This window comes from Nelusetta ayraudi, unplaced genomic scaffold (assembly GCF_046127955.1).
Source record: "Nelusetta ayraudi isolate G7.1 ecotype Tasmania unplaced genomic scaffold, CSIRO-AGI_Nayr_v1 ptg000004l, whole genome shotgun sequence".
NCBI classification, from domain to species: domain Eukaryota; kingdom Metazoa; phylum Chordata; class Actinopteri; order Tetraodontiformes; family Monacanthidae; genus Nelusetta; species Nelusetta ayraudi.
The window spans coordinates 9,830,001-9,854,188 of NW_027466054.1; the positions used below are offsets into that span (position 1 = coordinate 9,830,001).

General features: G+C 43.5%; 2 protein-coding genes and 1 long non-coding RNA gene across 5 annotated transcripts in view; 1 reads left to right on the forward strand and 2 right to left on the reverse strand.

Annotated features, from left to right (window-relative positions):
• Positions 1-2,512: 2,512 nt before the first annotated feature.
• On the reverse strand, positions 2,513-8,243 carry socs1b (suppressor of cytokine signaling 1b). 2 transcript variants are annotated; one of them, XM_076033600.1, is made up of 4 exons: positions 8,097-8,243; positions 6,410-6,836; positions 4,123-4,310; positions 2,513-3,383 (listed from the first exon to the last, which is right to left on the reverse strand). In XM_076033600.1, the coding sequence occupies exons 2-4, from the start codon at positions 6,584-6,586 to the stop codon at positions 3,059-3,061; spliced, it is 690 nt and encodes a 229-aa protein (XP_075889715.1). In that variant the 5' UTR covers positions 6,587-6,836; positions 8,097-8,243; the 3' UTR covers positions 2,513-3,058. The 2 variants fall into 2 exon arrangements, with proteins under 2 accessions (XP_075889715.1, XP_075889706.1); XM_076033591.1 differs by having other exon boundaries at positions 6,410-6,839; positions 8,097-8,242.
• A 1,119-nt stretch (positions 8,244-9,362) lies between these two features.
• LOC142893234 (uncharacterized) lies at positions 9,363-11,327 on the reverse strand. Its single transcript, XR_012927672.1, has 4 exons — positions 10,928-11,327; positions 10,755-10,825; positions 9,630-9,722; positions 9,363-9,527 (listed from the first exon to the last, which is right to left on the reverse strand). It is a non-coding gene; the product is annotated as an uncharacterized LOC142893234 (long non-coding RNA).
• A 1,686-nt stretch (positions 11,328-13,013) lies between these two features.
• The window catches only part of LOC142893214 (protein kinase C beta type), a 33,538-nt gene continuing 22,363 nt past the window's right edge, over positions 13,014-24,188 (forward strand). The window contains exons 1-2 of one of the 2 annotated variants that reach the window (XM_076033578.1): positions 13,014-13,332; positions 14,076-14,107. In XM_076033578.1, coding sequence (XP_075889693.1) covers positions 13,169-13,332; positions 14,076-14,107 — 196 coding nt within the window. In that variant the 5' untranslated portion in view covers positions 13,014-13,168. The remainder of the gene's footprint in view (positions 13,333-14,075; positions 14,108-24,188) is intronic. The other variant, XM_076033570.1, reaches the window with a different exon arrangement.

Consider the following 24,188-nt stretch of genomic DNA (forward strand, 5'->3'; position numbering starts at 1 on the left):
GGCAACCCTGTCTTTAAGACCATCGTTCCAGATTTAAAACCATTTAAACGCACATGCTGTGGCCTGTCTTTTAAAAAATCCTTTATCCATAAAATCAATGCAGGGTGTAACTGGAGAACAGAGCGGTGGTGCAGCAGGGTGTTGGTGTTGACAGTGTTAAAGTTGATGAGAAGTCCATAAATAAAATCTGTGTGTGTGGTTGTGTAGAGTCCAGTTGTTTGGTTACTCTGTCAAGAAGCGTGAGCCTTGCATCCTCAGTGCCACGTTTAGCTTTTTGAGCAAACTGGAGTGGATCTAGTTTGTCTGACAGCCCACTTAACAGTAATTTACAAACAGTTTTTTCCATGCACTTGACCAGGATTGATGTCAGGGCCACTGGCCTGTAGTCCTTCAGATTCCTTCCACTGGTTGGGGACGGTGCTGGTATCCAAGAGGAGTTGGAACAGCTTGGTCAACACTCCGCCAAGCTGGGTTGAGCATTCCCTTAGTACCCTGCCTGTGAGCCTGTCAGGGCCAGCGGCTTTGTCAGGCTTTACTCTGCGCAGGATGGAGGTTACGAGCTGCTCGTCGATGGTTGGAGCTTGGATGAGGGGGCTGAGGGTTTCAGGAGTCCAGGTTGTTGGTGTACTGTTGTTGTTGAAGCGGGTGAAGAAGCAGTTTAGCTCTTCTGCGAGGGAGGTGCGGTCTGAGCAGGCAACCACTATTATCATCATAATAATAATACATATTATTTGTATAGCGCTTTTCAGAGAACTGAAAGACACTTTTTCAGGGCAGTTAAAAAAAGTAAAATCCGAGCATGCAAAACTATAAGTTAATCAAAATTCCAGGTACATAAAAATTACAAGAAATCAACCAGATCAAAAAGAAATAAAGGACAGAGAAGTGTATGTCAAAACAGGGCAGGCAATGTAGAACAGTGAGGCGGATGTGATCACAGGACCACAGAGACAAAAAACACATCGAAATAAACTTTTTTGCCGAACTCAAATAACAACAATAAAATCATAAGTCAAAGTCAGTTAAGTCATATCCTTCAATGAACGTCCTGTCCTGATTGAGCAGCATTCTGTGATTTGTAGTATTAGCGGTACATGTGCTGTATTATAACGGCGCACCAGCTCTAGTCATCATTTAATATTGCCTCGTGGGCCAAATATAATGAAACTGCAAATTTGGCCCGCGGGCCAGAGTTTGACACCTATGCTTTAAATTCTTCACTAATGGAGTGCCCCTTGATGTTGCAATTGCAATTGATGTGACATGAGACCTCTGGTCTCATAGCAGACTCACTATAAATTGTCATTTTGTAAGCCGCATACGCCGTTTCACCGAGGTGAAATAGTTCCAGTCCAGTTCCAGTTCCATTGGAAAGTTCCAGTAGAATTTAAGCAAACTCACGATTATCATGACAGCTCACTTGAGTCCACCAGTGGGGCTGTAGTTGGCTTATTTTGGCTGTGTACATTATGATGATCATTTTGAGACAAATTGGACAACTGATTAGATCAAGAAATATAACCGGTGCGCTATTTTTTGTAGTTTTTAATAGCAAATGACTGAAACTTTCATTTTGAGTGTACTATCTATTAGGATCCTTGCTGTAGCACGAGCAGTGTACAAACACATGTAAATGGAGGCAAACGTGTCAGATGGACGGATGGCAGTCAACAATTTAAAGTTAATGATGTGGATCTAATTTGAGGGCAGGGATTGTCTGGGCATGTGTGGGTCCCCTGGTGCAAGTCTAATTTGGAAAAAAGGGGCCATCGCCAGTGAAATTTAGGACAGGAAGTGGAACATATGACATAATACATTGAAAAAAGAAAACATGTGAAACTATGTGCTTGCTCTTTGTGCGTGTTTATGTAGAAACAGAGCGCCCCTAGCCGACTCTGAGGTTTTTCAGCTGAGACATCTGGAGCTGAGTCATCTCACAGCAGCTCTGTTTGGTTACAGATCAATAGAGATTCAAATGAAGCCACCCCTGAGTTTACCATCACTGTGGTCCAACACCAAACTCTGAACCAATTAGCAGTCCAACAGAGCCAAGTACACTAGATGACGAGATGCTTGCAGGCTGGATCGCTATTGTGCCAGCACCTAACATTTTAAGGCCAGTGGTTTGATACATAGGAAAAAGACAGATTGATTTGAATGGATAGTTGAAAGAGCAACACGTTGTTGAGTGTTTTGATCCTCTAAACATCATGGCTAAGAGGTAAATGCAGGCCTGTGAGATGAAAAGTGGAAACGTGGGTGCTTGTTCTTCTCAGCTCAGTTCTCGGTGTACAGAGCCTCAACTGAGCAGTCGGATTAGATTAGAATGCTTATTATCAGCTGAATGCATTGGAAACAGGAAGCCATTTAAAAATTAATCCTTCCTCTATCGTCTCACCCAAAAGCCACACACACACACACACGCACACACACACACACACACACGCACACACACACACACACACACACACACACACACACACACCTGGAGACATACTCATCTTTACACAAGTTTCAGTAAAAACACAATTTTACTTTTAATACAATATGACAGACTTCAAGTTTTGATGAATGTTTAAAACTGCATTGTTTAATAAGTCTGAGTGGCTGCCAAATGAAAGGTACAGTATCCTGAAGTTGTTGTTATTTTCTGAGGCTTCACAAGCATTCAACTCTTTCCTAACTACAGAGACATGATATCTCAGTTTGCTTTCGTGTTCGAAAAACAATGGGATCATGAAATGATTATGACAAGATAACGTGCCTAGGCAAGAAAATCAAAAAACTGCCATTGCACAACTTTTCAGCAGAATAAGATATTTAAAAAAGTTACAAAAAAATAAATGCCCCAAATATTTCAGTTTATTCACGTGAATACGCTCCGCTACTCTGCAGACATATTACGGTCTCCTGGTGGCTATAATCAACTAATGCAGGTTTAAATGCAGCACAATTTTACATTCCGGCAGTAATTAATAGACAGTACCATGACAACCGATTAAGCTGCACATTCACTTAAAAATCGAAACTTCACGTTTTTCTCCCGAAGTCCAAGTGTCTACGTACAGTGAGGATACGCTTGGACATAGTCTTTGAGTGAAGTGCTGAGTCCCTGTAAGGTACCTATTCCTTCCGCTCCGTGTGAACGTACAAGGGCCCTCCTGCACATTTGCTTGAGCCGCTCTGGCCGCTCCTTGCGGTAGGGGAGGGTCAGCTTGCAGGAGGAGCTGGTATAGTAGGTGAGCAGCGTGAAGAGAGAGGCAAAAGTCCTGTGGCTGCCGTGCAGGCTGAAGAGCAGGTTGTTGAGCTGGACGCGGATACTCGTCGGGCCCTCCTCGCTTTGGTAGCTCAGGGTGAAGAAAACATCGGTCTGCCCGCTGTCCCTGTAGCGACACAGCGGCGCTCCAGTCACACAGTGCGTCGTATTGCGGTTTGTCATCTTCCTAAACGTTCTTTATCACACAGTTTTGTCTTTTCAAAATACTTTGTTACTGTACTTAGGTAGATTTTTCAGGTACACAAATGTCTGTACTTTCTACTTCTTTCATTGGAAAAACGTTTGAATCCAAATTCTGTTCAACGTAATTAGCTTCTTATTTATTAATGTTGTTGTTGCTTGAAGTGAAGCAGTTTGAAGTACAATGTGGTGTAGTTCAAAGCAAAACTGGATCATAAAATAAAAATGTAGAAAATAACATTGGGCATTGTTAATAGAAGTGTAAACATCCAATAATGCTTCATTGGTCATAACTGCTACTGATCGTTTGGTTGTGCTGCCGTTAAAAAGAGACAAGTTACTGTAGTATTGGGAGTAGCAAAGCTGTTAAAAAACTATCCAGATGCTCACGCAAGACCTCGTGTCAGTTCAGTACAGATTATTCTGTCACAATTTTTCATTTTGGCAAAATTATCAACAAATGTTTTGTTTCATTAATATTTTTTTTTTTTTTTACTTTGTACTTAAATACATTTCAGAAAATGTACTTTCTTACTTTTAATTGAAAAAAGGTGTTGAATCAGTCATTACTTTTAGTATCCATGCTTATATTTAAGTACAGAATGTGAAAACTTTCAACACCTCTAATTAAAACCCGCAAGTGACTAAATAATGAGTCCAATTACCTGATGAGGAAGGTGCCCAGTGGCTGAAGCGCGAGCAGTTTGTGCGCCTCCTCCATGTTCATGGAGCCCCAGTAAAAACCGCTGTGCAGCAGCTGGATGTGAGTGCACTTCACCAGCCTGTACTCGGCCGCGCTTCGGAAAGGTCGGAGGTGTGTGGGCAAGTTCTGAGCGTCAGCTCCACACTCGGGCTGCAGCAGAGAACGCAGGAGGAAAGATCAACACGCACGCTCAGCTTGGAAAATGTTTAAGTTAAATGAAGAGTTTGGCGGGCGAAGATATAAGGCAGATATCTTTGTCCAAGGCAATGAAACGATGCACTCGAAGGCCCTCCGTACAACAAATCCCCTCCTCCAATGCAAATGCCTTGTATATGAGTGGTGGGCTTTTCAAGATAATTAAAGCTGGTCAACAGGTCAGCAGGAGGCTTCATTGAGCTGGAGTTGATGTTTTGTATGAAACATCTGCAAACTTGCTTGCTGAGCCAGCCCCCTTTTTTTCCCCCTCATTTGACCAGCATCTTGCTCCCATTGCAAAAAGTGCAGCTCCAGGCAATTGCCTAGTTTGCCTTTATGGACGCAGCAGCTCTAAGTGCTACTCAGGGTTGGGGGAAAAAAAGGTTGAAATTTGCTTCCAGCACAAAAAAGTGCCACTGGGTTTCGTGCCAGACCAGTCCCACAGAGACACATTCCGCACATTCATCTTGCTGCTGTACATTGCTGCAGCTCTAGAATGATTTCACAGTCAACCACAAAGAGACAGCGTCGTTTAAAAAACAAAAAAAGTGAAACAGCCACATTTTCAATATTAATGGTATTCATGCTACTGCCCACTCCTACGCCTCCTGCAACTCCTACTCCTCCACACCAGTGGTTGGTTTAGAGTTGCCAATCAAGCTAATGTGCAAGACAGAGCACCTGGAGAGAAGCTGTGCAAGAATGACATGAAAACCCTACACACAAAAGGTCCCCAGTGCGGGAATAGAACCCACAGCACTCTCGCTGTGAGGTGACACTGCAAACCACTGCACAGGACCGTGGTTAACACCACCGTTGATTTCTCATCACAAGAGATTTGTACGCTTGATATGAAATGAAACAGTCGCAGCTCAGCAGAATATTTACCATAATGACTGTAATTGAAAAAAATCTATCTATATCTATATATATCTATATATATTATTGATATATATATATAGATATATATAGATATAGATACATATATGTATATATGTATCTATATATATATATATATAGATAGATAGATAGATAGATAGATAGATAGATAGAACTGCCTATAGATAGATATAGATATAGATATAGATATAGATATGTATATACATGTATATGTACATGTATATATTGTAACGTTGAAATGTGTTCCAGCTTGTGTTCCAGTGTTTATTGGCGTCTGTGTTAAGATCCCTTGAAGCGGGTGTCTGTGTTCTTGGGAAAGGTGTGTGCGCACAGGGTTTTTGGAGTTCTTGAGAATTATTAAGACACATAGCTAGTCTCCAGTTCTGGCCCAGGGGTTGATAGAGAAAAGGCCTGCATTCGAGGTTGTCGGAAGCAAAAATAAACGCAGCTGATAACCATGCAACGTCTGGTTATTAACAAGCACGCCAACGTTACAATATGTATTATACAGTGTCGCTCACTATGCGCACCGACCAGGTGTGGCAACAACGGCCACCGGTGTTATAGTCGACACTGGTAGCTCCGTTGTAGTCAGTTGTCAGGTGTTTGATTCACACCTTACACAACTTAAAAACAGCAAGTAGTGTTTCCTGTTCTGTTCTGTTGTAAACAAACTCAACGGTCACTCACCCTGTTGACTTGCCGGGGGAGCAGCCAACTCTAGGTTAACATATTGACTAAATTAAATTGAACTTTAAGCCATGTGGCTCTTATTGACTCTCCAAATTTTATCAGACCAACTGGGTTGCTTGATATTAAAATGAACTATTTAAAGTGCATTGGAAGACTAGGGAAATGAAATGAGACATTTTGTAGGTTTCATTTTTGCAATGCTAACAAATGGGAAGGTCTTTTTGGTGTCCTTGCTTCTCTCCCGACACACTAATTTTGAACTCTGGCCAACTTGTTTTCAATTTGGAAACTGTCTCTCCGCCCACACTGACAACTACTGCTCTTGTCTCGCGTATTATTATGATTTTTTAAAATTTTTTTTACCCCGTAAACATTCTTCAGTTTATATTGAGTTTGTGATTCCAGTGTATTTGATTTAGCTCTGACTGCCAACACTAAATGGACCAACAGTGTGAACTGACCAGGTTCCAAGTCTCTTCGTTGTCGGAGTTGATTTTCTTTGAGAGCAGCAGGTCCAGGCTCCTCTCCTCAGGCTCCTGGCTCTCAGGGCAGACTCCCTCTGAGCTCTGTCCTTGTTTAGCGTTTTCCAGGCTCTGGCTCTGTGTCACAGCTGCACACTTCTGATTGTCTCTGACCATCCTATCAAGGAGAACTGTCCCCCCGATCGTCCTTCACACTGGTTCCGCCTCTTGCTTTCACTGGAATGTCCGCCATCATTGGCGACTTTCGGGTTGCTCATACGATGCTCTGCCTTCTTTGAAACTCCATGGGTCTTAACTTGGCTGGCAAAGATTCTACTCAAGGTTTGGCCACGGTGTACTTGAAGGAAGCAGAGGCTGAATCAGTCTGGCCGTCTTTCACTGTGACACATTGGCTGAACGATGAGCTCTCCTGAAACAGAAAAGTGAACAGCAATCAGAAAAAATGTCGTCAAGTCAAGTCAAAGTTTACTTTTAACACAACCTTAGACAAACAAAGTGCTGTACAGTTAAAAAAATAAAAGGCATAATCATGCACAAATACAACAATAAATAACAATAAAATACAAAAATTGAACAACAAAGTAGTAAAATAGTAAAAGCTCAATTTAATACCTAGATTAAAACATGAAGAAAGAAAAGAAAAGTGAATCCTTTGTTTCCTTTTCGGGTCAAAATGATACATCATCGCCAACAGATTTAAACAAGTTTAAATGGCAAGTAGTCCCTGACATAATATGTGCCTGAGTGCCAGATGCAGATCAATAGAATTATATGACTGTCAATGAACAGTGTCTGCACATAACATGGATAGACATGCCTTATCGTGTCGCTGAGTTTAGTTTGAAAACACTTTCACTTTCAATGGTGCTCAAACGGGATTTTGTGAAAACAGACTTAACAGACAAACTCAACTTTCTAGAAATCATAAAGCAACTTGAATTTGTATCAGTAGAAATCAGTGTTTGGTGAACAATAGCGAGGTGGTTTGTCTACTTTATTTATTATTTTTTTTACAGCTGGCAGCCGTCACAGCAGAGGCAGGACAACGGTTTCTGCGCTGTTGTAATAAAACTGACATTAGCCAGCTAGAAACAAAACTGACTGTCAGTCAACATTAATTACTAGACCTGAAAAAAAAAAAAATGTAACAAGAAAGTAAATAAAATTCTGTGCCTGAATTTATTTCTTATGTGCTTCAATGGAAAAATCATTGAGAGTTCGGGAGTGCAAAAGTGATAGGAAGCAAATAGGATAGGAAAGGAGACAAGGGAAAATGTCACAAAAAAAATCTAAATCAACGTTTGTATTATTGTTGCCCAATAAAACAATTTCATTATTTCCAGTATAGTTGTAACACAAAAACATATAAACTAAAAAGAAAAAATATATATATAAGGTGCAGATGGTATAGTTGAAATGTCAAATGCAGTAGTAAGGCCAGGTTAATTTCTATCAGCTACATGAAAGCTAGAATTTGTCTCTCTCGCGAATGTTATTCACCTTTGCTTTGATAATCTGTTGAGGCGTCACAATGATGTGATGTTTTCCCCCCTCTTTAGAAATATATTACAGTTAATCCCATACAAACAACCAAATGGGCGTCAAATTAAGCAAACTAAACACTTCCTTCAGCTTGGTCATTAATAATTAGACAGACCATGTTTACCTGAGAAGACGGACGGGAGTCGACTTGTTCCTACAGACTCTTCTCCTCTTTTGGAGAGTCACACACCGGGGGCTGTCTGAGCTCAGAGAAACACTTTCGCTTTCTCTTTGGAGCGCTAACTCTAAATCATGTGACACCGCCCCCCCCCCCCCCCTCCGCCCTCCTCAATTTGTTTGAAAGAGAAATAGTAATAATAATAATAATGACATTGTTGCAACGGTGAACGCAATACGGGTAAAAACACACAAATAATCAAACATACAATTAAATGCACTCGCAACTTCTGGGTACCTGCCGGCCTGAAGGAGGGGGGAGGAGGGGAGCCTGCCGTGTCATACTGAATGTGAAAATATGAACTGGAATGGCATGTGTCCAACAGGCCTAGTTAATTAAAATTATGTGCGCTCGCTAGTTATGACGGTCGTATTCAAGTAGGCAAAGAAAGAAAGAAAGAAAGAAAGAAAAAAGCTCAGCTCATGGAAAGATATAGATTTACTTTCTTTTTCAAGCCGCCGACTGCGAGGCGTTTTCTCACGTCGTGTTTTGACGTCTGATTTGCATTTATTTGATTGACTTGCGGACAGTATTTGTGTTTGTCACACACACACACACACACACACACACACACACACGCACACACACACACACACACACACACACACACACACACACACACACAAAACAGACATAAAATGTCATCCATAGAGGCAGTACAAGGGATATGCTGACATCCTTGCACAAACCATGACATCTGATACAGCTCTCGTTCTTTTTCATTCCTGGTTGAACAGGAACCAGCGGGTTCCCGTGCCACTCCAGGACAGACACATTGTCTGGATGAGCCAAACACAGGTGACTCCTGACCATTTGTCACTTTAGGCAGGTCTATCTGGTATACTTAGCTTAAAACCGTACAAAAAAAAAAAAAAAAAAAAAAAAAAGTCACTCTTAAGATTTCTTGTAACAAGAAGCTGATTCCCCTGCCAACGTAGAGCCTCCTGCGGACTTGGTATCCAATGGCATTAATGAGTGCCTGAGCAGACTGTTATGGGTGTGTTTTTGTGAAGCAAGCTCCAGCTGAAAACCAACCTCTTGTCCCGTACTAGGCCAGCCAGTGCTAAAGCAACAGCAAGTTGCAGTAAAATAAATAAATTAAGACTATCATCTATCATTTTAAGTCAAAAGAACTTTTTAATGTGGCTTTGAATTGTCTAAATGATTTCACAAAGGCCAGCTTTAAAAAAAAAAAAAAAAACTTCACTCACATTCAAACAAGAAGTTGTGAATAATTTTTAATTGAACATAAACATCGTTAGACAGACACATTTTTCAGGCGTTGGCGCTGGAAAGTTTAGTTTCCTTTTTACTCTGTCTGTATATCCAGTAGGCAGCGGCTGCACCAGCCATGATGCTATAAGTAACCACAACACACTGGGGAAAAGAAGAGCACACAACAATGTCAATTGACCTGATGGGACTTTATATGTGAAAACCTTCCGAATGCTGTGTGTGCATTAGAGTGCGCGTATGTACATTTCGTCGTCCCTGCAGTGTGTAGCTATTGAAGTACTTCCTCCATCCTGTGAGTTCGACAGAAACGGGTTTCTCGATGCCAAACAGCTGTTTCTGAAACACGCAAAAATAACCACGTATACATAAAACAATCCAAACTTATGCAAACGCAAGGTACAGAGCCATGCCTGATTAAAGTGACTGTTTTTAGCTTTAAACTTGCGCAGAGTCTAAATTAAAACGAAAGCATGAAAAACAGGAAACAGATGAATGACACATTGTAGTGTTTTAGCTGACAACTGACTCGTACGTTAAGCCAAAGTTGAGCAACATCATTATAATGCCTTTGATTGTTCAGGATGTTAGAAAAGTGAAACTTAAACATGTTGAAAGAAGACGTTTGTAGTCAGAAATGAGCCAAGAGAGGATCATAACCCCTACTTCAGTTTCCACAGAAACTTGAGAAAGTTTCACTTAAGCAACCTAAAAAATACGGCGTACTTTTGTTAAAAAAAAAAATAAAAAAAAAATCGAAACATTGCAGAAATGGATTCCCACGAAAATTGTACAATGGATGTACTGCGCTTTCCCCTACGAGTTAAGCTTACTTGTAAGTGGTGTGACATTCTGAGAAACCAACAGGGAAGACAAGATTCATTTCTTATGTTTCACCAAGACTAGTTGTCGGCATGTAAAGCCCTAACATGCTCAATAGGGTATTGTGGGGAAATCGAATAATTTCAATCGCTGGTCTCATTGATGAAGACAAGCTTGCCCAGTGTTCAAAGCTTGTTTCTGTTGCCCCCAAGTGGCCAAACTATGCATTACTTTACCTCGATCGCTTACAATTGTGCAAGAATAATGAAAGAATAAGTATTTGCATGGGGAAGCTCGTTTAAATTGTAGACATTTTTCAAAAACAATGCGTAATCCTGCATGAATGTAACACTACCAGGCCAAAAAGAAAGAAAGAAAAAAGATTGACACCATAGTCTAGAGTCTCGACGATGGGATTTGACTTTTCTCTCTCTCTCTCTCTCTCTCTCCGATAAACACGAGAAAACGTTGGAAGCTTTAAAACGGTCTGGGGTTTGTACGCATGCATTCACGGAAGACAGAGTTGACCATTTTGAATGCTGTCCGTACCTTCACCTCTGTAATAAGATGACCGAAACTGGTGAGGGGGATCCGCGTTTTGACCGGAGAAGTCGGCATGACTACAAGCAGTTGACAAGAAAAGGTGAAAGATTACATCGTCTGTCTGTTCATTTCAGGACAGGATTCCAGTTTCAAATATCATTGAGAACTCCGCTACTCACCGCAATGTCCAGGTTGTCAAGGAACACTTATACAATATATCGAAGTTCCGGGTGACGTTACGTATTTTAGACTCTGTCCAATTACATGCATGGATATATGTGAATGGCCAATGGGATGGTGTTGTATGGGCGGGGCTCAGATTTGTTCACCCCAACAGCAACTCTGTGCTTTTCTTTCCTTTAGCCGCAAGAGGGCAAAATGCCACCGTTTATGTTTTCTACACGGTTTCTCAAGTACACAAGTTGAGACAAATAAAAGCGCGACTTTTTTCTATTCACCTAATCATTCCCGTAAATAAGATTTAAGACTGAACATTTACTGCGCTTCAATGGAGAATTCTGAAGCTCCTGCTGATAACATTTGTCGAAACATCTTAATATAAAATCAATGAATACTTTGTGGATAGATATTATCAATGTATCAATTAACATTCTGCACATTATAAATACCAAATACTCAAATACCGTTTTAATATTGCCTCGCTCCAAATGCGAGATAACACCTTTAGTTTATCTTCTTCCTTCTGAAAGTGTTGTTTATGGTGCCTCTGTGTGTGCAGCAGTAAGGGTAGATTAGTAAGAAGGGTGTGGGATACAACGGGAACAGGTTTGCACAGGAATTCACTTCACACTGGTCTCCATGTGGACACATCAAGCTGATCTCTTACTGTTCTCTGCTATCCAATCCCCATCCCACTACGAGTTCATCAGAACCACTTGCAATATTGAATGGACGTATCAATAGTCCATTCAATATGTTTTAATTTACACATTTCGTCACCAGACACTTTGGCAAACATTGATGTCGACATTGGTTTGGTGAAGAGCTCTTTTGCAAAAAAAAACTTGACATAAAAGTATGTCAGACAGAAACATTAAGTTTAGCAGATAAAAACTTAAGTGAATTAAACAAGAAAACTTGGATTTGTTAACTGTTGTTAGCTATTCTTTGATATAATTCACTAGATCCTCCTGTAGAGATATTTGTTGTCAATTTTGCAAACCCCTGCAGGTGCCTTTTAAATATTTTTATTCACTTCTTTAGATAAACGGATGAATGCGGAAGACGCTGATTCATAAAATCCACAATATGGGAGCCATGCTTCCAGGAAGCCTTGTGACAGAATGTTGACTTTAAAATAGCAGGCTGTCGAGTTGAATCATTTAATGCTGATAACACAGGATATTATACTTCCAAACTGAATGGAGAGATAAATTGATCCCCCATTTCAATTTGCCCCTGGGCTACAGGGTAGCTGTAACATATTTCCTAGTTGGTATTTGCCCCCTGCTGTGGTAATAGTGTCTCCACCTCTGGCAGGAAGCTGCAGTATCCTGGAGAACCCACAAAGACACACGGAGATCCTGGGTCCAGGGATCAAACCTGCAAACTTCTTGCTGTGATGCTGGCCATTTCACCACCTTCTCAGCTGTTCTCGCACAATCAAAACTATTTTAAATTAATTAATTAAATTTTTAATTGTGCAGACAGCTGTAAACAAAGAGCTAAATATGGTGTTTTCAAGAGATCGATAAGTAAATAACTGAGGGCAAGGCTGCTCTTCTTGAATGTAGGATGAAGAACTGAATATATATTTATGTGTGTGTGTGTGTGTGTGTGTGTGTGTGTGTATATATACAACTTGTTCACACACATAGTATGTGTGTGAACAAGTTGAACCTGCAAGTATTTCCCCTCCTACGCGGCTGTTCCGCGTTGACCCAGACCCCTGTAGGTGTGCACTCAGACTACTTTGGCAGTGAAGGAAGCTCCTCAAAGGTGTGTAGATACACCTTCACCAGTGCGCGCACACGCCCGCGCTAGGGAAGAGAGACGAGGGAACGGGGAGGAGAGAGTGTCACCAGTACACGCAGGCAGACAGACAGACATACGGACGGACGGAAGCACTGACGGGTGGAGTTACGAGCAGCAGCAACAATTTGGAGAGGCAGCAACGGAGCCGCCGCCGCCGAGGACCGGGCTCGACTCGACCGACCGACCGACCCCGACACGCCGCCGGCAGCGGGGCGGAGAGGAGGAGGAGGAGGAGGAGGAGGAGAAGGGGGTGGGGGTGGTGGTGGTGGAGGAGGAGGAGGAGGTGGTGCGTGCACCGCCACTCGTTCTGCCCTGCTGCTGCAGCTGCAGCTGCTGCCGCCGCCGCCGCCGCCGCCTCCATCGTCTGCGGCTCTCTCGCCCCCTCGTCGTTCCTCTCGGACCGCCGCCGCCGCTTCCTCGTTAAGATGGCTGACCCCAGCAGCGACGGAGAGGTGCCGGAGAGCGCGCGCGGCTTCGCGCGCCAGGGAGCCCTACGCCAGAAGAACGTGCACGAGGTGAAGAACCACAAGTTCATCGCGCGCTTCTTCAAGCAGCCGACCTTCTGCAGCCACTGCACGGACTTCATCTGGTGAGTGCGCGTGCGTGCGTGCGTGAGTGTGTGTGTGTGTGTGTGGCACGGTGGGAGAGAGAGAGAGAGAGGGGGGGGTGGGGGGTACTGGAGGGGAGGGGCGCGCGCGCACACACATACACACAGGTGATTCACTTGCTGCCGCCGCGGCTCTAGTCGTCCTCCTTCCTTCCTTCCTTCCTTCCCACTCGGACGGCGCTCAGACGCCGCAGTCTTTCATTCATTGCCATTGCCCCCCCCCCCCTCCTAAAAAAAAAGAAAAGAAAGAAAAGCAAGAAAAACACCGCGGTGCGCCATTACACCGCACCAGCACCGACAGCACCACCTCCAGTTCCCCGCACAATGCGACAGCACATGCAGGCCCGTCGAAGGCTGCTGGTGTTGCCAAAGACTTGGAGGTGGTGGTGGTGGTGTGTGTGTGTGTGTGTGTGTGTGTGGGGGGTGATTTATAGACAGCCGCAGCCCTTAGTCTTCCTCCTCCTCCTCCTTCTCCACCACTGCTGCTGCTCTGCGTTTACCGCATCGACCTGACACCCATCTCTGAAAGTGGAGGTTTGCTGGAGGAATGCAGCGCAGAGACAGGGCCCCCACTGTCTGCTGCTGCTACTGCTGCTGCAGCTACTGTGCACTAGTGTCAAAGTGTCCCTGTGTGAATGCATATATGCTTGTGTGTGTGTAGGTGTGTATACATTCACCCTCAAGTGAATCCCTTAAATTTCACCTCCCCTCTGTTCTGTCCACAGGGGCTTTGGGAAGCAGGGATTCCAGTGCCAAGGTAAGAGCTCATTCACAAATCACAGCCCCCCCCCCCCCCCCCCCCCCCACACACACACACACACACACACCTCCTACCTCGCCTCCTCTGCTGTTGATGGATGTTAACTGCCCCAGAGGAGGAGTGCTGCAGTGTGTGTTTTTGCGAGTGTTTTTTTGTTGTTGTTATTATTCTATTGTTGACGTTTGTGTGCATGGCCTCCCATTCTTTTTGCGCACCACGACCGCCGGCCGCCCCGGTGCCGACCTGTTGGCTCTCTCTCTCGTCGACGGCTGTGTCGGCGGGCAGGTGTCGAACTCAAAAGCAGGTGCTTTGCCTACGGTGATAAATGAGAGTGAGAAGAATCCACCCCAAGAGGCTGGGGCTCGGAGGAGTGAGACGTAAGAGTAGAAGAGTCGGGGCCGAACGCTTGAAAGCTGAGATGTCTGGGGAGATGGGGAGCAGGACGGACCAGGAAGTGAGATTTTCTCCGTCTCTGCTCTCTCTCGCTGGCTCACTCTGTCTCTCTGTCTCTCTCGCCCTGGGCCTGCTTGGAATCGCAAAATGGTGGGCTTGTGTGTCGTGTGGGTGGCTGGTGGGTGTCTAGACCAGGGCTGGCCAAACTTTTTGACTGGTGGGCCACAACAGGATCTAAAATTTGACAGAGGGGCCTATAAATATGGATGAGAGATATGTAGAGAACATATCATGTAGCTTTAACGCCAATTGAGAATGAGCAAAAGCAAAGGTACAAAATATGTGTCTTTGAAGCCCTACGGTACTTAGCTCTTCACTGAAATGACTCTTAAAGCACTGAATAAATGGATGAAATGCAGCTACATTTTTGACTTACTTACTATTAATATCTTTTCTTCAAGTTCGGCAGCTGGATTCGAAAGCTTAACGGGCTGTAGTTTGCCCATTCCTGGTCTAGACTCTGCACAGACTGATTCAACAAACCCCCACCCACCCCTCCCCCATGTGCCGCCTGCCAGACACCCCTCAGTCAACTCGTGTGTTACGCTCGCTGCGGCGAATGCAGCCCCTTGCGCTCGCAGTACCACTTCCTCCTCCTTCGCTCATCTGTCTAATGCACCTCCCCCACCCCCAACCCCCAAACCCAACTCGTCGGGGCCCAGTGTTACGCTGAGGCCCGAGTGAGAAAATGACCAGAAGTTTCCACATTATCCTCGTGACTTGGGAGGGAATGTGTTGGTTCACTTTGCGGCGAAAGGTTGCGTAACTTTATTGAGCAAACGAGGGACGACGGTCCTGTCGTCTTCTCCGCCATTGATACAGGAAGTGTATTTGGGGGGAGAGGGCAGGAACGGGGTTAGATAAAATAAAACACTTTACACAATCGAGTGAGTGCGCTGAGACGGCGCGGGCCAATCAGAGGGTTGAGCGCAGGTTTAGCCGACGTCAGATCAGGTGTCAGGCAGAGTTTCCAACTAGTGAGCTATTAAGTCTTGCAATCACAGGCCCCAATAGTTTAACTGGTATGAAGCCCGGCTGGCAGCCTGGGATTATCGTTTACCTGTCAATCAGATTCTGGTAGCAAGTGCGCATTGAAAGGTTTGCTTCTTAGCTTTTTGGTGCTTTCTCTGATTTAAAGACACACACGGTGTGTGTGTGTGTGTGTGTGTGTGTGTGTGTGTGTGTGTGTGTGTGTGTGTGTGTGTGTGTGTGTGTGTGTGTGTGTCTTTAAATCAGAGAAAGTGTTGATTATAAATTGCTAAAGGTTAGAACTGTTTCTTATGGAGAAGATCAAACTAACAAACCTGAGAAATTCCCCCAGTTTGTACACGACAAGGATTTCCTGGTGTGTGTCTTTAACGCTGTCCTACCTCAGTTTACCTGGCTGGACAGCTGAGATGCTTCATGCAGTTAGTTTGACTAACGTCTAGATTATAAACTACAGCGGCTTCAACCTAATAACTCACTATTTATCCTTTCCTATTCCCCTGTTGCACAGATGATAGTAATGGATCCACAAACATGTTCTTGTATCAACACGTCCAAAGTCTGCTTTAAATCTGCTTGCAATTTAATAGAAACGCACCTTTTCTTGAATGAACACTAAAGCCTGCCTCTATATGTCTTAGTCTCCTCAAAGACACTGATTGGTGAGGTCATCCTCATGAATTTGCAGGATTTTGAGTTTAGATTTCAATCCAGCTACCATATTTGGCTCAAACGAATGCGTTAGGCTGACATTATTAATGGTTTAAGTTCTACCATTTAAGTTTTACTGCAACAATATACAGCCTGTGGGGGACTTGTGATCACTATATTCCTTCCAACTTAACAAAAAGCAATATGACTTTTGATGTCCTTTTGCGCTCAAAAGGACGTAAAGGTTAACAAAGGTTAACATATCTGCATTACCTCATACAAGGAAGAAAACTTCAAACTTGTTGGAGCAGAAGTTATTTTGAAGTCTTTCCTGTATCGATGAATGTCAAAACCTACAGCTATCAGAGAGTGAATGTCTGCTTTGGAGGCGTGGATTGAACAGTGTGACCACAGCATTTCGACTGTCAGCCACTCCAGAGTCACACTCGCTGTTATTCGCCTGAAAACACCTCCATGTTTTCACAGTTTTATGGGCTCAAAGTTGAAGTGCTTTTAGTGTGAAATGACGTTTCTGTGTCCAGTTGCCCCCCCAAAAAGTTCAACATTTAAAACCAAACAGGTGAATGAAAGCAGGTGGTGTAATAGTGGCACTTTTTCATAAAATGAGGTGCGTACACACACACACACACACACACACACACACACACACACACAAGTTGTCAGCTTGCTCCTCTCGGTCACAAGGAATGTCAGACATGTGGCATGGACTTGTTTTCACATGCAAGCCTGTGTGTGTGTGTGTGTGTGTGTGTGTGAAAGAGAGAGAGAGAGAGAGTGTGGGTGTGAATACCTGTTCTACTGGTGAAAACCACACTCTTCCTCTTTTATTGGTGTTTGGTTTGTGTGGGTGTGTAAATGCACAGACGCCACGAAAATCCAAGTTTCCCTCACTTATCAAATGAAATCCCCGTTTCAAATAAAAAGATTTCTTTTTTTAACGTGAAATTCTGTTTTTTAAACTTTAGGGGCTTAAACTATTAACTTTTTCCATTCTTATCAGGTTATCAGGTAATCAGGTCCACCATATAATTAAAGTTTTTAAATACCTTCAGAGTTTCTTCTTCTTCCATTCAGACTGGCGAGGTATTTAAAACTTTAATTGCCTGATATTTTAGAATGGGAAAAGGTAATGGTTTAAAAAATGGCAAAATTAACTTCCACATGCATTTGCTTTAGTGATGTTTTCAAGCTTGGGGCCATTACCACATATAAAGTTCATATTGGTTGATGACCTTGTGAACTCCATGTCTTACAATTGGTTTTAAAAACTCACACACTACTATCACAGAGACAGTAAGAGTGAAGCAATAGTGTGTGAAACATGTCTGATGTGCACAAATCTCTTTGCATTTCCTCGTGTTTTGTTTTTCAGTTTTGCTGTATTTTAACTGTTTTTATTGCAATTGCTTTTATTTGTTTTACTCTGGAAAGCACCTTGTGCACCATTTGGTTGTTGGAAGGTGCTATATAAATAAAATTTGATTGATTGATTGATCGATTGGTTTTCTGCAACTGTTGTGGCTGAATATCGAGCAAAGATTGTCAAGGATCAATGGCACCTGAATCCACTTTTGGCAACGCTTCATAAACAGTGTGTTGCTCTTCGTCGCGCAGAGAGGCTGTGGTGTCCCTTATCTTCTCCAGATTTGAGGAATTCAGAGTGTGTGTCACAGTGTCACACTACTTCTACGGCTACTTACTACTGCTCCTGGTTCACTTGCACAGTGCCCAATCCTTGTTGCTCGAGGTCAGATTTAAGTCTGATTGCATTGGCTTTCTCTGCAAGCGAGCCACACCACGGTCTGTTTGTACGTCCATTTGCATCCAGGTTCAGTCGCTGTTTTCTTTCACACCAGCCCCAAATCAGTTTAACGTGCTTTACCTGAGCCAAATGAACCAAACACATGCACACTAGCTCTAGAAATCAGCCCTTTGTGATGATGTCCAAAAAGGCATTGATTCCTCTCCCAGGAATCAATGAGAGGAACCAGGTCTCCTTGTAGATGCCTTAGTGCTTTTCCCCTTCTAAACATTTGGAAGGTCTAAGAAAGTGTGGTCTCGGGGGGTACACAAAGCAATTATGATTGATGTTTTTTTTTTTTTTTTAAGTATGACAATAGTTAATCATATGTGGCAGGAGTTGGGATTGAATAACTCAGATCTAACCTTTCACTTTTGTAAAAGAACAAATACATTTCAGTGGTGTATTTTCCCCCCCGAGGCTCCCTCCAGAATAGACCATCATGGTTGAATAAGCACATGAGTTGCAAATAACACTAATGACGGCCTTGTCATATTGAAAAAGCCGACAGGGGGACAGTGAGCCGGCAGCCCCGCCCCTCCCCCACACGAGCTCCCCAGTGAGATGTTTCATAAAGACTCCTCTGGGCAAACATCAGGCGCCTCAAACTTCATTTCAAAATGAATGTATTTGCAAACAACCTGCTCCTGCACTTGAACCACTGGGGTGAAAAAAAAAAGGTACGGTCAAAAATAAACTGAAGTGTCAACTGTGTGCACGAAGGTAACCAATCAGAGCAGGTTAGGCTGTGTAGTGCGAGCTGTTGCGCTGAGCAGGTGGACGTGGATGCATGTGGAGCTTCCGAGAGACAGAGCGAGACGTGATCGAGTGTCTTGTGCTGCCGTACTTTTGCTCTGAAAGACAGTGGGTTGAATCTGAGTGCAGCTTCAGAGTTCACGGCAGAAGAAAACTCGATTAAATGTGTCCGTCAGCGCTATTCCCCGTCCTCCCAGCCCTCAGAGAAGGTCTGCAAGAAGTAATGATGCTTGTTTCCCATCAGGTCTTCGCTATTGATCGATGGAGGCCGCGGTCGACAGTAATTACTAATCATAGATCGACCAGCACTTTAAGTAGTACCTTTGTTATTGATTTGGTGACCGTTTTTTCTTTCTTTCTTTCCCATCTGGGATATTAAGGATGGGTTCACGCCGTAGTTGTGGCGGATATTGTTTCAGAGTGTCGTTAGCGAGCTCCTTCACCATGAATTTTGAATTTGACAGATCGTTTCCTGCGTCAGTGCTCTAATAATAACAGATGTCACCACAGCTGAGTGGTTCAGAGGACTACTCAGACTGTCGTGGGTGGAAATGAAGATTACAAGAACAATTCGTATTAGGCCAATGTTGAATAAACATGAACTTGTTTTTTTGCTCGCTCGATTTCAAGGCCTTAATGTGGACAATTAGAAGGGTAAACCTTTTTGCAAGACGGCACAAGTGATGATAAACTGCCTAACTGACGATTTCTTTTTATATGTTAATTGTTATATTAACTTTCCAAACGAAACTTATTTGAGTTTGCAACATCATGTGAAGCGGACGGCTTCTTCGCTTTAAGATTAATTATCAAGATCATTTTTTTCTTTAAAATGACATTTTCTAATTAATCACAATCAGCGACCTCTGGGAAATTACGCCACTCGTGCATGGCGCAGCTCGGCCGGCAGAAACCTAATAACACAGAACTAACTGATAGGGACTTGCCGAAACAGAAGATCTGATTCTGTATCTGTCATTCCATTCATTTGGCCGGTGTGCATCAGCAGGTGCTGAGAGTTGGCAATGCACGTCGGCACTTGGCGACAAACAGACCAAGCGCCCAGCACCAGCCTCTTGTGAGTGTGTGTGGCAAGGATTCTACGGAAAACAACATGTTTTAGCCCTGTGTTTACAGCCTCCTTTGAAAACAGTTTTTCCCTCCTGCTTGGGTGCAGCTTTCACACGTTGGGGGAATGGACGAGACAAGAGACTAAGGTGAAAGTGGAGCGTTCTCACAGGAAATGGAAGCAACGCACGACTAAGGGTGTTGTCACTGACACGGTCGCCATCTTGCTGCCCTTTGTGACATCACAAAGAGGTTGTTTTGAAAACCTTGCCGATTTAGTCCATGCCTTCTGAAAAGCGGAGCGAGCAAAAGCAGTCGAGGTTGCACTGACAGGATAGAGACGTGCTGTATTGTCACGAGTAGAACAAAACAGTTGTGCTGCTCTTTGTTCGTCTGTCTTTTTGTCACAACCACTTCTGAACGTAGTCGCCGCCTCGTTCTCCTCAAAGGCCGCTGATTGCTGCGTTTGCTCGTTGGACTGGTTGTTGTAAAGCTGATTTGGTATAATTTGGACTCAACGTCCCAGTGATTGAGCTATCTTGAAGGGTTAAAGCTGGGTCTGTGTGATATATTAGAATTGTAATACTGCGAGATCATAGATAGATAGATGTGCTTTATTGATCCCATTTGGGGAACTACGCTTAATCATGACTGGTGATGTGCTTATTGTAGAGACATGTTTGAACTGCAATGAATTAAATTAAATGTATTGTTTCACTTACTGGTCTGAGATGCTATGTTTGTTTGCGGGATGCTTTAAATGATCTTTTAGACACGTGTTTGAGCTGCGATGAATTAAATTCAATTTATTTAGTTACTCACTGTTTAGCTAGCAGTGGATATGCAAAGTTTATTTTAAAAGATCCTTTCTGCAAACCCACCGTGCTTCAAGTCACCAGTTCCAAGGGTAGCATGGATGCTGGCTGTGCAATTAGGTGCCTCGACACTCCAGCGAGACCAGTTGTGGCTGATTTTAAAGGACTGCTGCTTTATGGCGAGGGCTAAATTTATCTCCGCTAGGAAGAAAAGTGGTCACATGTGAAACTGGCTGACATAAAATTTTCTGCGCGGGCCTCTTGGTTTGTCTTTTAATGAGGTTTTATGGTTTTGTCTCAGCCTCCGGCGGAAAATCAGTTGGCCTCTGCTCTACCAGCGCTGTTTTAGCGGTGGAGATGTTCACGTGCAAACAGTCATGTTTGAAATGAAGACTGTCAGAGGGAAGAAGTGTTTAGTCACCACTCAGATGGGGTTTAAAAAAAAGGCTCCAAAAGCAATCGTTTTCACTATTCATTAGTGATCATTACCAGCTCCTCGTGACTGACACAAGGTGTTGGAAAACCAGATGATGTGATCTGAACCCTTCTGCAAAACCCTAAAAATATATGCACCTGTGGCAGTTTCTGGTTTTTCACTGCAACATTTTGCAGGTGCAGCGGTTTGATATGTCCGTAAAACTGACACTAAATTTAGATCTGTATCTTTAAGTTAACTGTAATTTGGCTTTGCTTAATTTTCTTAACCATCCTGTTATCCTAATTCAAGTTTTGTTGGTAGTTTCTGTTGATGATCATTTGTACCCTAAAGTAGCAAACTGCTGTTCCTGAAAGTTATGTAAGTAACATTTACATATTAAGTGGAACTTTGTTTTTAAACAGCTCAATATTATTCCCTTTTTCCAATTTTTTTTTATCCTCTTCTCCACTGCAGTTGTACTTGATTAATTTTGCAAACACAAAAAAATAGCTAGCATCAAGCTTAAACCAAGGCTTTGTTGGACCTTTCACACATTAGAAACTAGCTGTATGGGGCTCTCACAAGGCAGGATGAACACCTGGCTGAAGCATGGCTGCGTTCAGACTGCAGGCAAATCTAATTCAAATCAGATTCCTTTTCAAACCTGATTGTTGGGGCTGACTGTCCACACTGTTTTTAGCAAGTGTCCAAATGGGATTTGGTTCTGTTCAGACTGGGCCACATTATTTACCCATCTGACAGGTTGCTGTAGCAACGACGTCGGAGTGGAGACGTCTTCCAGCATAGCTTGTAGTGTGTGACATCATATATTTGCAACAGCGGCACTTGTTGTGATACATGGAGCTTGGCTTGAATGGAGCTATCTCCCCACACGCTGATGAGCCAATCACTGTGTCTCAATTCAGGGTCTGCACCCTTCGAAACGAGCGTTCTCAGTCTCAAGGAAGCGTCCTTCGAGGACCCGATCTAGAGGGACGGACCAAACCCCGCCTCCCCGTAACCACACGGGACAGTCTAGTCTTCGGCGTATTTCCTCGTTGCGTCACCAGCATTCCTTCCTGCTGGCCAACCCCGGAAGTGACGTTTTTATAGCTAACCATTGGTTCACCATCTAACAATGTCGTTCGATATTCAAATGAATAAAAACCAGATGTTAAAACTGCATATTTTATGTGAAATTTCAATACTTAAATTTATATGAAGTGTCTTTTCCAGGACATTGCCGCTAATTTCAGCTGACTTCCCAGGATCTCACAATGCTTTGCAGCAGCACGCAAAGCATGATGGGATACATAAGTACGCGAAGGCTAGTAGCGGTGCACCCTTGGAATCGGCTAAAACGAGGGCGCATTCCGAGTACGCATTTTGAGCGTCCTAAGGAATCTTGGGAATTGGGACAAGCCTTTGCGCAGTGCGATGACACAACTTCCTTTCAAAATGCGTACTTCAAGGATGCAGACCCTGAATTGAGATACAGCAAATGAGTTTCCTGCTCTGTCCAGGGACTGCTGTTTTCTACTTCTTCTGTCTGCTCCATTACATTACAGCTCCGCACCTGGAATGGCGCTCTCTGGTGGCGCATTGGGTCTTGCGTCACGTAGAGTGATGTCACAAATGATGTGTCCAAATGCGATTTGAAACCACCTCCCGAAGGTGGTTTCAAACCATTTTCCAAAAATCGGATTTCATGTGATTTGTTACTGTTCAGACTACAAAAGAGCCATCTGGTTTCAATCTGGAAGGGCTAAAAATTGGATTGTGGCTGGCAGTCTGAACACGGCTCATTGTGTTGGCACACATCCACTCAAACAGAGCACAGCAACATGTTAAGGGATGGAGTCCTTTCAATCCTGCAGAGTTAACTGAGGATTGAAAGAAGTTTGATTGATGGACATTGATTGATTGATGCATTATATTGATAGACAACATAGGTAAAGTGAATTTTGTCTTGGTTTTTAAAGAGTTCCTTTTCTTAAACATTAACGCCAATACAGCATGGTGGGAAATAATGACTGCATGCGGTGTTTAGTCTTGTAGTGGTAAGTCTTGTGGTAATGTGGCCAGTGGTGGTCACAGTGTAAAAGGCCCACATGGAGGGGTTGACGTCACGGCGAGCTCTCCGTCGCCTCTGCTACATTTTAGACCTGGTTGGTGTCTTTGGTCCATTGTTTTCCTGCGAACTGCTCCTCAGCCAACGGGGGGAGCTCTTTCCGCTGCCATTGTCCGTGTGAGACCCTGAGCCCACCGTCCTCCTGGCACATCATCACAGGGATCTTTTTTGGACCAGCTGTGATTTGCTGTTTCCACAGTCAGTCAGCTAAAATGGGGCTGTGTGCACGTGTGCGCGCGTGTGTGCTTGTGTGTAACTGTGTGTGTGTGTGTGTGTGTGTGTGTGTGTGTGTGTGTGTGTGTGGACTCGACTGTAGGGCTCAGCCTGGTTGCTAGGCAACAGAGCTAAGACCTCCTCGGCAGGTCACTGGGCCTGTCTTTCAGTAGAGTGTGTATGTGTGTGTGTGTGTGCACATCCATACATCCATGCCTTCTGTGTATGTGCAGGAGTGTGTATGAAAGACACATAGAAGATTTTATGAACACAAATACTAAGTGTACTATTCACCATACCATTCAGTCCGACACTCAAATGAATTGTCCACCCCCTCATGCTGCCTCAAGCCCAGCTGTGTGTGTTTGTGTTCAAAATTTGATCTCATATCACAGTTGGCAGTTGCAAGTTGTGTATTGATGTTTTATAATCACACACAGACACTGGTTTGGTTCTCCTGGTGCCCTGATTTATGTGTTTAGGTGTGGCACAATGGGGGCAAATGCTTTGGCTCTATCAGTGCTTCGTCTTTCACCTGCATCTGCAGGGACCAGTCATTAAAACGTAAAGGTATTTTTTACGCGTGTTTGCCTGTGTGTGTGTTAAATCTGACCCAGACTGAGATTGACTCACTGATGACTACTTGTGTTAAGAGGATTCAGTGTTTTCTGTTCAGAGAGGTACGGCTTATTCCACGTAACTGAACAAACAAACAAGCAACAAACAAAAGAGCTGAAAATAAATGAAATTGACAGAATGATTTA

Excerpts from the sequence above, each read along its gene's own strand:
- socs1b (XM_076033600.1), bottom strand. The coding sequence starts at position 6,586 with ATGGTCAGAGACAATCAGAAGTGTGCAGCTGTGACACAGAGCCAGAGC. Across the intron at positions 4,311-6,409 it reads ACGAAGAGACTTGGAACCTG|CCCGAGTGTGGAGCTGACGC; the intron begins GTCAGTTCACAC and ends TCTCTGCTGCAG. Across the intron at positions 3,384-4,122 it reads CTGGGCACCTTCCTCATCAG|GGACAGCGGGCAGACCGATG; the intron begins GTAATTGGACTC and ends GTGTCGCTACAG.